At 32.7% G+C, this 14,466-nt stretch overlaps 1 protein-coding gene across 5 annotated transcripts in view; it reads right to left on the bottom strand.

Annotated features, from left to right (window-relative positions):
• Positions 1-969: 969 nt before the first annotated feature.
• Spock3 (SPARC (osteonectin), cwcv and kazal like domains proteoglycan 3) overlaps positions 970-14,466 on the bottom strand; it is a 370,262-nt gene continuing 356,765 nt past the window's right edge. For 3 of the 5 annotated variants that reach the window (XM_029532098.1, XM_029532097.1, XM_029532099.1), the window contains 4 exons: positions 10,885-11,106; positions 8,805-8,867; positions 5,316-5,453; positions 1,010-2,847 (listed from right to left, as the gene is read on the bottom strand). In XM_029532098.1, the coding sequence (XP_029387958.1) occupies positions 2,678-2,847; positions 5,316-5,453; positions 8,805-8,867; positions 10,885-11,106 (593 nt within the window). In that variant the 3' untranslated portion in view covers positions 1,010-2,677. Of the gene's footprint in view, positions 2,848-5,315; positions 5,454-8,804; positions 8,868-10,884; positions 11,107-14,466 lie in introns of all 5 variants that reach the window. The other 2 variants (XM_021218629.2, XM_021218628.1) reach the window with 1 other exon arrangement.

Genomic DNA, 14,466 nt, shown 5'->3' with positions numbered 1-14,466 from the left:
TTAATACATAGCCAAGTTAGATCCTAGGCAGGCAGTCCTTGAGCTGACCCTGGGTTTAGGTAGCTAAGTCACTGCCCTACGCAGGAATTTACCATTCTCTAGGAAGAAGGAAGTTTGTGATCTAAAGAGGAACCAGAGAAGATACCTAGAACTATAGATAGCTGAGTTATACCCATACACAAGTATTTACAATGGCCTAGGGGGAAGGTGGACTATAGGAACTATGGCAAGGGCATGAAGCCCTTGCCCCCGGCTACTGAGTTTAAGCTGACTTTGATCCCAGCTGTTAACAATGAATTCTATCCCAGTTGGTTCCTGCCAGTCCTTCCATGTTTGCATTCCTCTGTTTTGTGTAACTTCCCTATTTTCTTCTGTATAAACAGTCTGATGCTCGATTTGACATTACATTCAGATACCACACCCCCTTGTGTCTGTATTTGTTTGTCACCCCACATTCGCCAAATCCTCACATGCCTGCAATCCAGTTCCACGCAGATCAGGGACCCAAGTGAGGTCTGTCTGCAGCACTGACATAAATAAAACTTTTATACATGTACATTAAAATATATTTACTGTACCAAATAATTTTTCTAAAGTTTGTTAAGCTTTGCATGTTTGCTGCACTTGAGTTTGAACATAGAGACTTTTAATCAAAAACAAATTCTATATTATTAAGTGATATACTAAGTACTGTACTGTTTCCATATTTGAATTCACTGTTAAATTAGTTTCTTTCCTGGAAGCCTGAATGATGATACTATAAAAGCATTATTTTAGGCCCATGGTATTAGGTTAAATATCTGTATGTAATTTCGCTTTATATTCTTTTGTGATAATCACAAGTTAAATTTTTTATGATTAATACACATTTTTTAAATAGACAAAGTTATTCAGTCATTCTTCAATTTCATTTTTACCATAGAAATGTAGTTTAAAAATGTGACCCAAATAAAATTTAAAATGCTATTCTTTTGGAAAGAAAAGTATTTATTTCTCAATATTGTGACAATTAAACAGATTAAAATAAACCAACAAACAAAGATAAATTTACTGTACCCAAGACACTAACAAATCAGGTTTACAAACTTAAAAATAAACTGAGAAATTCTTATTGGCTCTGTTGTGGTATGTTATTTTTCAGAATTAAGGAACAAATTAAAAACTCTTCATGCTACTATGTATACCCAAGAAAATCATTAAGAAACTGTTTACTTTGGTTACAAGATTCTTTATTTTGTAAACTATACATAAACAGTAAAAAAAGAAAATGCATTATAGCTTAAATATTATGTAAGTTCAACATTAAAGTTTTTATTTACTGTATATAAATTAAATGGCAAGAGTTCACCAAATTTGTGTTCTTATGAATAATATTCCTGGAAATCTGTAAATTCACTGTTGAAGTGAAAGATACCAAGGTGTAAAATTCAACAGGTTTTCCCACTTCTATTATGAGCACAAAACTATTGGTCTGATATACCCAAAGGTGGTGGTATGTCAAAATGTCTACACAATTAATTAACATGCTAACTGATGTATAGTGAACAAAGTAACTGTCGTAACAGTTAATCTTAAATGCTACTTTTCACAATAATTATGAACAAGTCCATATGGGATTATGTAACAATAGAAAAAAAGAAAGAAACATATTCCATTTTCTTCATTCCAGCAGTATTTAAATAGCAATAATTTGTTAATTATGTGTGCTTACACATTGCCTAGTCTCCTATACTGGTATACATGCTAACCCTTTCTATTTCTATTTTTGCAAGGCACCATACAACATGGTCTCTAATTTCAGTACCACTAACAAAAATGGCATGATTCCAATATCAAATGCAAAATTTTATACTAAATTAAAACTGAGAGTCCATATTTTCAAATCTTGGGATAAATAAATTATATTTTATGGAAAAAGGGGTTGAAATAAGTCTGTTTCTCCTTCTAATTGAAATTCTATGATTACTACTCAGAAAGAGAGGGAAACCCAGAAAAGAGGCTGTCTAGGAATATTTTTAAAAATCCACATAATATGCAATGCTATTTAAATAAAAATGTAGGAAGAAAAACTTAAGGTTTAACTTTCAGAACCCCAAGATTTTCATAGTTTGCATTGCATATAATACCTAATCACCCCCAGAATAACTCCATGACTGAAAAGATTACCACTTTCTCTTACCATGAGTTGCTTTCTTAATATACCAACCATAAGTTTTGGGAAGATGCCAAATTTGAATTGAAGTAAACACCATGAGTTAATTGATGAAATTATTGTGGTTCAGGTCTTTAGTTATCTACTATAAATTTAAATTATACAATCTGTCTTAAAATCAATACACATGATGATCCTAAGCACACATTCACTGTTATTTTGTTTGTCCAAAAATTACATAGTATTTGCTTATGAAATTTTTGTTATAGTAATCTTTACAACTTTCTGTATTCAGGCTGCAACCCATATGTGTTTTCTTTTTTTCTAAGGCATATGAAAACTGAAATTAAATAATTCTAATTTAACATCAAGTTCTATGATTTTAGCTTCAATATTTGAAATAATTATACAAAATATATGTCAGGTTTAGAATCACTTTGTTTAGGGATAAGAAGGAAATTCTCAATATGCTATTATTTTGTAAATATTAAAAATGTAGAATTTATTGACATTAGCTGTTACTGATCAAATATATCCATCATGGTCATCCCCATCATCATCATCATCCCCTTCATCTTCATCATCATCTTCAATGTCATCTTTATCATTCATAATGTCATCTTCTTCACCATCATCATCAGTCCATTCACGAAAATCTCCACTTGCGAAATCTCCAGATATCTCAAAGTCTATAGCTACAAAAGCAAGCATCAAATTTACTTGAGTAGACAATGAAATGATTTCTGAGTTATATAAAATAATAAAAAATGGAAAGTTTAATAAATTTGTTTTTGCTGTTTATCTCAGTGAAGATAAAAGGAAAATCCATTCTTGGAAGCTTGTTCTAAGCTAAAACTCTCACTTGTTAAAATGTGTAAGCTTAAAGCCCTGTGCTGTGTAAGATTTCTAGTTTGGTAAATTTGACCTCAGCCCAAGTTTTATCACATCAGACTATTAGTCTTATATAATACTTAAATTACTCCTGCAAGCATATGAGGTGAAACAATTGCTTAGCAACATCTATACTTCATAAATTTAAAATCAAATATATATGCTACTTTATATTAAAGGGTAACTTTATAAGTATTATTCAGTTAGTAACTTTGAGACTGAATAGTGTCTGGGATAATTTCACTATTACTTGGTTCCCTTTAATCAAGTAATTTTTTATAGGATTTGTGTAACTTAGACATATAACTACAGAAGGATATCCAAACAGTTGGAAAGGTTGTATACTGAATTTGGAGGAAAGGGTACATGATCCAAAGAACATGATAAAACTCTAGAAGATACAAGAGGCAATGACATTGATTTTTCTAGAATGTCTCTAGAAATAGCAACAGCTTGCTAAACTATGTATAGTTTAGTGACATTTGTTGGAATGTGTAAGACATAATTAAATGAGATAAACTTGTGTTGATTAAGCCAGCAGTTTAGTGGATTAATTTTTGCCTGTTACTAGAGCAACAAAGAATTAATATTCATATTAATTTAGAATTAATTACAAGTATTTTGAGATAACAATTCACACATCTCTTATCTTAACTGCAATAAATATTAAGTCCTCAAATTATACTGTATTTTTATTCTTAATTCTTATAAATTCTATTAATGTACTGTAAATCAGTTGCTTTCACAACATACTGAAACTACTGCTTTATGTGAAGAATAACATTCTTAAATTCCATATTCATATATATTATAGTTGGAACATTATAAGAAAACCCAAGAGTAAAGTTTTACAAAAATAATTTTACTCACTTATTGAATTCTTTTACATATAATTTTCATTGGTAGCATAAAAATGAAAATAATTTATCCATTACTGATATCACAGGTAAATGAATCCATTGACTATGCAAGAATTTTAAGATAGACATTATAAAGGCATGTTCTCTCGGTTTTTAAACACTGTGTCTGGTATTAAAGCCTTGTTGCTGCTTTGATTATATAGGCAATGCCTCAACAACAACAAAAAAAATCAAGCTATGAAAATCTTGTGAAATAAATAGCTTCTATCGAAGGGAAAATTATGTGAGTTTATGTATTATTGTTTACTATTTATTTCTTCTTAAATGATTTTTATTTATCAGCCTAAAAATTACGTAAGAGAACTAAGTTATCACTAAGTACTTAATTTTCATTATCTTTATTTATATTGGTGAAAAGAAAACCTATTAGGTCTCCTTTATGGCATAGTATGAGAGAGTAACTACTTCTCTATTTGCTATGACCAGATACTTGGTAAACATGAAGAAATTCAGTAAAGTTTAATTGGAGTAGATTTTAAAGCATATGGTCCAATATGCCAGGGAAGCATTGTGGCTGGGGTGACAAGAACAGTTGGGAAAGAGCAAGAAGATTTTGAACTTATGGCATGTGCATCTTACATGCCCATCCAGAAAGGAGAAATCCACATGAAACTTGGGCTCAGAACCTACAAAGTCCACTAGACTCCACATTCCAAAGACTCCATAAGCTTCCAACTAGCTTCATAATTTGGGGAACAAATGTTTCAACATAATACCATGATAGGGATGTTTTAAATTCAACCCATCATTAGAGTTTTGGGCATACTGTAAGTAAAACTTTTTTATAGATTTATAGATAACTATGTGTATAACATAGATTTTATTTGAATCTTTGTTTCTAGAAATCATTTTTGGTTTAAATTGAAAACTTTAAAATACATATGATACTAATTTCTTATATAGTTTTTTTTTTACAAAGATGTACAATATACATGTTCACAAAGTATTAGAACATCAACTATAACTGACACTTAATATATAAATGTTTCTTTTTAGAGTTAAATATAAGGAAACTAATGTTTTAGTCTGTTTTGTTGGAATTTGAAGAGTTGAAATGGTATTTTGTTAGGGTACAGACTTATGTTTTTCAGCATCTCATTAATGAAAATGTCTGCTTGTGACAGACATTTTGAGTTGAAGTAGGAAATGGAACTCAGCTTTTAATCATTAGTCTTTAAATTTTCAAAAGCATCTGTTTCATATATTTTTATTGCTACAACTTAAAATATACAAATATCAAGTCTTCTTTTCACCCCAAACATTCATACATATTCCACATATTCTACAATCAGAATGTCCTCATTAAATATCTTTAACACATTTGCATATTTGAAAATTGTATGAAATCTTACCACAATCTGCAACACCATTTATTCTTGAACCAACAACTTCATTTCCATATCTGTCAACACACCAGCACTGCCCTACACTGCCATGGCATTGTGTTGGTTTGTAGTAACCGTCTTCATCACAGAGTGGAATGTACTGTCCTGTGAAATACATGGTTACACACACAAATACAAAAGTAATCTATTAATAGCCTATATTTTAGGCAATCATTGTACATTAATGTCCTAAAATCAAAATCTGACTGGCTTTATGCTTATATTAAATTTTCAGAACACTTAGAACAGCATACAAGACTCTCAGCTGTATCATTATTAACCATTTCCTGCTTCATTTTCCAAAATTTGTATTCATATACTACAAGATTATTTCACACCAAGGTGTTTCTTTATGATATAGTTTGTTACATTGCTTAGGTTAGTTAAAATCCTTTTCCATTACACCATCTTTAATTTTAAAGTTTAAATATTACTCATAATACAAAGGCCTTCCTATGTGTATGTGTATATGTATGTGTGTGTGTGTGTGTGTGTGTGTGTGTGTGTGTGTGTGTGTGTGTGTGTGTGTGTGTGTGTGTGTGTGTGTGTGTGTGTGTGTGTGTGTGTGTGTGTGTGTGTGTGTGAATTTCTCTGCGTGTATTGCCATTATGTATTGTTAACACTCTTCTGTAATATTTTATCTTTTTGAAAATATTTGACTTCTCTTGGTTTTCACTCTTATATCAACCCTACCCATTAAGCTGAAATTCTAGTTAACAAATGCTGGAAAGACATTATACAGTACACATTCTATATGTAATGATGAATGTTTAGATTTTTAAAAGTTTAGTTCTACAAAAACTGTTCTTAACAAACAGTCCAATGTAAGATACATCTTCTAAATGATCAGGCATTTTCATTTTTTTTCCTTGGCCTATTTGTTCATACGAACAGAATTATCATGTTTTTTTTTTAAGTTAAGGCATATCTAATATATATATATATATATATATATATATATATATATATATATATATATAAACTATGAACATTATTTTCTGATTATGACTACAGGATAACTTCACATCCTAAACAGCTTTATATATCTTATAAATACATGATACATTTTATTCAAATATAATTTACCAGAAACCTGTGAACTCACACATACAAATAATACCAATGTAGAAAAATTTTGAGTTTCATTTGCAGTCTGAAGGCCATCGAATGAAAAGAATCTTTGTAGTATTAAAATATTTAAATTATTATTGTTTGAACAAATATGTTACAATCACTTTTTATGGCAAGGCATTTAAAAGGGAATTCTAGAAATTATAGCAGTTGTACTTCTGATATGAATGCAAACTGTTCTGCACGTTGGGACACATGACTCTTTACCCTGACAGAATAGCTGGCCAAATTATCTATGTATCATCAGAAAGACCATTTAGGATATCCAGTGTTATAATATCTATGTTCTTATTTTATAAAAGAAGAGTAAGGAAACTCTTCTCGCATGGTAATTAAATGTAATTTTAAAAATATGTTCAAATAGGAGAAGGATAGATTCCATCATGCGTGGACTTTTATCAACTCTAAAACGTTTATTCAAAGATAATAATTTCCTCATGGTATGATGTGAAACTTTGGGTTGCATAAACATGCTTAGGCATCAGTATATTCACTATACTCATGATTTATATCATTACAAGCACTGGTCATAGCTTAAGAAGAAAATTTCCCCACTACTTATTATTATCTTCAGTTTTTCACGTAAGACATTTTATGCCAAATCCCTTGACTGTTTGAAAGATGAACGCAGGGCTAACAATTCTTCAACAATATGAAAAAAATAAAACCATGAAATTTTGACACAGAGAGAGTGCTTGGGAAGATGAATGGAATTAGGGGCTTTTTGTAGAACTTAATACAATGGAAAGTCCCTGGAATCTACTAGAGCAAGCTTAGTGAAGTTTCTAGCAAGGAAGGAGATGTAGCCCCAAGCGCCAATACTTAGCAGTAGTACTGGAACAGGGACCTTAATCTAGAAACAAAACCTTTGACCTACTACTAATCCATCTTGCCTGTTAGATGTGCTGGAGTAATGGAGGCAAAGAACTTATGGGAGTGGCCAACCAATGTCTGGTTCAACATGAGACCCATACCATGAGAGTTATCCCACACATGGCCTAACCTTGGTGTCCATGAATCAGAGGCTGTACAGCCCAGAGTCCCAGGATAGAAACATGGCTAGAGAAAAAAATGTCAATGAAATGATCCCTACAGATATTCTGCTATATTTATAAACTGTTTCCTAGTCAAACTTCATCGAAGGTTCATCATCTAGTAAGTGATGGGAACAGATGGGAGACCCACAGCCAGAATACTAGGCAGAGCCAGGGGAGCTGTGCAGAAGAGGAGGGAGAAAAGATTGCAAGAGTCAGAGGGGCAAGGTGCGTAAAAATATGACCAACAGAATCAACTAAGCAGGGCTCATAGGAGCTCTCAGATACTTAAATAAAAACCAAGGACCTTGTCTTAGTTTGAGCTAAGTCCTCTTCATGTGGTTCTATATCTTGGTGTTCTTGTAGGACTCCTAAAAGTGGGACTGGTACACATCTCTGACTCGTTTGCCTATGCTTGATACCCTTTCCCCTATAGTGGGATGCTTGGTCCAGCCTTCATATGACGATTTGTGTCTAGATTTTTTTTTTTTTTTTTTGTAATTTGTTATGCCATGTTAGGTTGACATCACTGGGAAACCTGCTCCTTTTTCATGGGAAAAAGAGAAATAGTGGATCTGGGGGAGAGGGGAAGTGGAGTGGGTGACTGGAAAGAGTGGAGGGAGGGAAAACTATGTTGGAATGAAATACATAAAATATTGATATATATTGAAGATATATTGATATGTATAAATATATTACTATAAATTATGATATAATTATCAGTGTACATATAATATAAATAATGAAATATTGATATATGCCATATATGAAACATGGGCTTTAATATATGAAATCTATCTATCATCTATCTATCTATCTATCTATCTATCTATTATCATGTTTATCAATATTTACTTACTAAAAGCTACATTTGACAACTTACTAATGAAAGCCACAAAAACCCTGCTCAGATTTCTCTCTTAGAATACTTTCACTACATGTGTGCAATCAGTTGCTTAAATTTCATATGTGTAGTGACATCGCTTCTTAAATGTTTAATGGCCAAATAGACACTTCTGCTGAATCTTAAATTTAGTATTGCTTAAATCTTTTTTATACTTAAAAACTTTCAAAATATGAACATGATATTAGAGCAGTAAAACACACATTATATTCTTCAAATGCTGAGGTAATAAAGGTAAGTTCAATGGCTTTCCAAAAGTTCATAAATTTTGCTGATGAACTTTAATGCAGTCTGTCTTTGTTAGATTAATATTGATTTTATGTTGCTGTTTCCCTGGGGTTATTTATATAAGCAATAAAACCTTCAGAAGAATGAGCTGAGACTCACCTAGGAGCTTCTTTATCCCTTGTCGCTTCTGAATGTTGCTGAGCTCCGTGTGGCAAGGTGGGTCTGCAAGGACATCAAATACAGTGCTTCAAGGATGTTGTAAAGCAAACAGTGCACCTATAAGCCTTCAGCCTCAAGCAAGTATTTTCATCACAGTAAGACTCATGCTATCCATCTATGGTCATGGGTCCTTCTGCATACATATGTGTGGATATATCATGATAGACATGCGCAGAAATATCTACTTACAGATACACAGCAGAGTATAGCAATTTAGTAAGTTCTAGCTATCGTAGCACTTTCTGATATTTCTTGGAATGACCAAAATTTGATGAAAAATGAAAATAATATAGTTATAGATGATGGAATATACTTCCATTTATACATCTGCCATATAAATCCAGTTGATTGCTAACTAAAGAACTATTTCATATCCCTCCCATTTAACATAGGTTATAGGATAATAGAAAAAATGATACAAAACATTATCTCCAAAAGATCCTGCATTTCCACAGTAATGTTGAACATTTATCCATTATTTTATTGTAAAATGTTATTGTCATATCTTGGTCTTTTTATTTTCCACAAAGGTTTTAAATCTGTAAGAATCTTTTAAAAAATAATAATATAAATTTTTTTAAGTCATGTTTCAAATAAACCTAGAGTACTAAAGCCATTTTTTAAGTATATATTATGTGCATTGTATTTACAATCAGTGATTTAAATGAACACATGGGTAGATAATTTGAATATTCTTTATAGGTATAATACAATATGTATTATTGAAATTTAACATTAAAATACTTGTTCAAATGTTAAATGAATGTCACCAGAAAAAATGTAGAATTTTTGTCTTTGAGATAGGAAGAGACAGAAAAGAATTATAGCTGTCAAAGGACAATAAAATATCAAAATAATTCTTTTCCTCTTTACTGCATGGTCCCACGAAGAAGGGGAAATATACAATACAATTCAAATAATTTAAATTTTTTTACTAAGAGAATTACAAAATAATTCAAATTTAAAAGGGATAGTAGAAAGAAAGGAAAAATAATGTGTATAAACTGTACATGTTCTATGTCAGTATGTGAGGCCAAAAATATTATATCATATGAGGTATGGTAATAATTGCTATACTGTGAATATCTTGTATACTCTTTTTGCTTTCATCAAGTTTGGAAAACACTCCAGTACTAACTCTACCATATCAATCTCATTTCCAGTATATTGCACTAGAACTCTCATAAAGATTCCTTAGTTTTCACATATTTAACATAGTGTGAGGATGTTTAGATACTTTTCCCTGCGTGCATTTAATACATAACATTCATTCTAGAAGTATGATCCTAAATTTAAAGACTATTTTTATCTCAATTAGACTTGGAACCATTGGAAGGGATTATCTTGGAGGGGTTGAAAAAGGAGAAAGAAAAAGATATGTGATATGATTCTATTTTAATTAAAAATGTATAATTTATTTTAAAAGTTGCACAAAGAACACACTTGCTATTTCCTTTGTCTCACTTCTTGCAGAGTTTTAGAATATTGTCTCACTAGCAAATTTTTAACAAGCTAAGAACTACTTTGGAAAGATTGAAAGACTAAGTAATTTTGAAAATAAAATGAGTAAAAATAATTTCACAGCGAATGCATGGTTCATGCAAACTCATTTAATAAGATCACAAAATGGAACATTAAAACTCCACAGTATAGTGATAAAAACCCCATTTATTTTACACTGTGGGCAAAGCAGATAGCAAATTAATTTCAATGATTACTTTTAATATCTATGTTCTCATATCTCTGTGTGCTGCTTGCTGGTTCATAATGGGAACTTTAATGAAATACATTAATATAAAATATTAATTACTATTTTCCATCTTATTTAGAATATTTGTATCTTTAGCACAATTATTGTGTTCAAAACAGTGCCTATTTGTTCTTTCATTAAACATTCAAATTAGAAAAAGTACTAAAATGATTGAGGCATTGGATAGTATTAATATTTTTTATTATGAGGGAAAAGATAAAATTTGAAATGCAGGCCAACTAATTCCATCACAGCAGCCTCATCTTTTACCTTGCTGTCTCTGGAAGCAATAGCACCATTCATTATTAGATATCAAACTGTCCTTGTACGTGTCACAAGAATTGAAGAACGCCTTGGTACACTGCTCATTCTTATCAAGGTATATGCTCCCAAGCTCTGACTGGTCCAATAGCAGGTCGTAGTTCGTATCAAGTCTATTAAACATCCAGCCAAGTGAATCCTTGCAAATTGGCAAAATACTGGTATCAAATCCTACAGGCAAAGAGAACAGAATTAGCTCATATGCAAGATGACGTCATCAGAAAGTATAGAAAATCAATGAAGTATGGCAGAGCAGAGGGAAGGTACTGGGTAGTCAGAAAATCAAATACTTTTAACTTCAACTTGGGAAAGTTTTTCAAAATCTATTAGCTACAAAAATATCTATCTCTAGTTATGAGGATTAATTAACCAGACAACATCTGTTCCTAATCAGTCATCATTCAATGTAATATGGTATTGCAATTACATACTATTTATGCTAGTCACTGTTTAATCTTCTTAGATACTTACTAGATCACCATAAATTTCAATATATTATTGAATAACAAAAGCTGCTGAAACTCATTTCCATATGAAGAAATGAAGAATAGTATTTCTACAAAGGCATTACTGATGTATACTATATAATAGTTTTCATATTTTCTTGTGTTGGTAAATACTATCTTGAATGTAGCATTATACACAAAATTGTTAACAAGAGAAAGAAGAGTTATGATGCAATATTACTCATTCCGACTTGTGGCAATTTTTTAAAATTACAAATGTACTACAATGGAAGACAGTAAGGTATGCTGGAGGATAGTGGGGTTAATGAAATGGCAGGACTGAGTTGTATGAGAGCTATGTGCTGTTAAACATGGGTCACCTACCTGCCTTTTATGTCTTATAGAATGCCTTAATTTCTTTTTTAAAAGAGAGATAAATAAATATCATACTTCTCTATTTCACCCAGAAAACAGGTGAAAATAATTAAAAGTTAAAATAATTCTATCGCAAAAAAAAAAAAAAGAAGAAGTAGAAGAATATCTTGAGTAATGAGCTATAAAGCTCAGAACACTGAGAAGGGCCACGGTCTCTCAGAAAGGAAAAAAATAAAACAACAACAACAAAAAAAAACTATGGAAGAAGGATATGGCAAAGACCACAGAGAGGCTGGGAACCATTGCCACAGTAGTATTTTTAGCATTATGATTAGTAGTAGTATATAAACAGACAAAATTAGAAGGCACTATATGGGGTAGAAGAAATGACTTATGGAAGATCTCTCCAACAAATGAATTTCACCTAACAACAGAGAAGAATCTTAATAGAACATAAAACTTGAGAAACACTAAGTGGATACTTTCCTAATAAATACTTGAGACATTAAAATTCAATTTACTTTAAACAAATGGTGAGAAGGAATTTTTAAAGCAGCTAGATGCAAAGTCCAAGTTCCTATAAAGAAGAAGTTCTATGTCTGTGGGCCACGACCTCCACAACAGTCATATATCAGATAGCCTGCATATGAGATGTTTGCATTAGGATTCATAACAGTAGCAAAATTAGAGCTATGAAGTAGCAACAAAGTAGAATTATTATTAGAGGTCACCACTGCTTGAGAAACTGCATTAAAGAGTTGCTCCATTCAAGATCCATACCTAAACATAATAAAAGCAACATACAACAAACCGATAGCCAACACCAAACTAAATGGAGAGAAACTTGAAGCAGTCACACTAAAATCAGGGACAAAACAAGGCTGTTCACTCTCTCCATATCTGTTCAATATAGTATTTGAGCAGTTAGGCAAAAAAGGAAATCAAAGAGATACAAAGTGATAAGGAGGAAGTCAAGATATCACTATTGGTAGATCATATGATAGTATATTTAAGCAATCCCCCCAAAATCAACACTTATAGTTGAGAAACAACTTCAGCAAAGTAGCTGGATATAAAATTAAGTCAAACAAGTAAGTAGCCTTCCTATGGAAAACTGGTGGACATTGCACTACCTGAGGACCACTCCTGGTTATACCACTCCTGGGCATGTACTGAAATGATGCTCTAACATATAACAAGGACATATGCTCCACTATTTTCATAGCAGCCTTAGTTATAATGGTCAGGAGCTTGAAACAACCCAGATATAGATGTCTCTCAGCAGAGGAATGGATACAGAATATGTGATACATTTACACAGCGTACTACTCAGCTAGTAAAAGGACTGACTTCATGAAATTTGCAAAGCAAATTTGTGGAACTAGGAAATATCATCCTGAATGAGATAACCCAGTCACAAAGAATACATATCATATGTACTCACTGATAAATGGATATTAAAAAAAAAAATCTTGTAATACACACAGTACAATTCACTGACCATATGAAACCCAGAAGACCAAAGTTTAGATGCTTCAGTCCTACTCAGAAGGGGGAAGAAAATAATCACAGTAGGTGGAGGGACGGAGGGGTCTTGGAGGGAAAGAGAAGGGGGAGTGAAAAAGAGCGGTAGTACCAGGTGTGGGCAGAGATGGGCTGGTAAGTATAGAGGTTCAGGAAATTAAACAGAGGCGTGTAGCAGTGGGGCATGGGCAACTAAGGATAACCACTAGAAAATCCAAGATGCTAGGAACCCAAGAGGTCTCCAGTACCCAGCAGGGGTGACATTAAAAGAAATATCCAACAAATGGGGAGATAGAACCTGTAGAGACCATTCCAGTGATAGGCAAGGCCCCCATTTGAGGGATGGGGCCACTCAGCCATCTCAAAAATATTAATCCAGAATTGCTCCTGTCAAAAGGAAAGGCAGGGACACAGAGTGGAGCAGAGACTGAAGGAAAGGCCATCCTGAGATTTCCCAACCTAGAGATCTATCCTTTCTACAGACACCAAACATAGACACTATTGTTGATGTCAACAAGCACTTTGATGACAGGATCCTGGTATAACATTCCCCTAGGAGGCTGTGCCAGAGCCTGACCTATACAGATGTAAATACACTCAGCCAACCATTGGACTAAGTGGGGGAACCCCAATGGAGGAGTTAGAGAAAGGACTAAAGGTGCTGAAGGGATTAGCAATCCCACAGGAAGATAAACAATATTAACCCCCACCCCCCCCACGAGCTCCCAGGAATTAAATTATCAACCAAAGAGTACACATGGAGAGACCCATGGCTCTAGCTGCATATGTAGCAGAGGATTATCATAGTTGACATAAATGGAAGTGGAGCCCTTGGTCCTGGGGAGATACTATGACCCAAAGTAGGACAATGCTAGGGCACTGAGTTGGAGGGGTAGGTGGTTGGGGGAGCACCCTCATAGAGGCAGGGGGTACAGGGGATTTAGGGGGTTTAACTTGGAAGAGAGATAACATTTGAAATATAAATAAACAAAATAAGCAATAAAATAAATAAAAGTGTTACACAATTAAAATGTTGAAAACTATTGTTACAGAGAGACGAGGATACCATACTATAGGTCTGAAATAAAACTATATGAGGCAGATACAAAAGACTGCAAATGATTTCATGACAAAAGAAAATAAGGCTCTCGGCACAAAACTAAGACACAGTGACAAGATGTTCAAA

The sequence above is a fragment of the Mus pahari genome, chromosome 19 (genome assembly GCF_900095145.1).
Source record: "Mus pahari chromosome 19, PAHARI_EIJ_v1.1, whole genome shotgun sequence".
Lineage (NCBI taxonomy): Eukaryota > Metazoa > Chordata > Mammalia > Rodentia > Muridae > Mus > Mus pahari.
The sequence above is the reverse complement of the archived record's forward strand: the minus strand, read 5'-3'. Positions and strand labels throughout refer to the sequence as shown.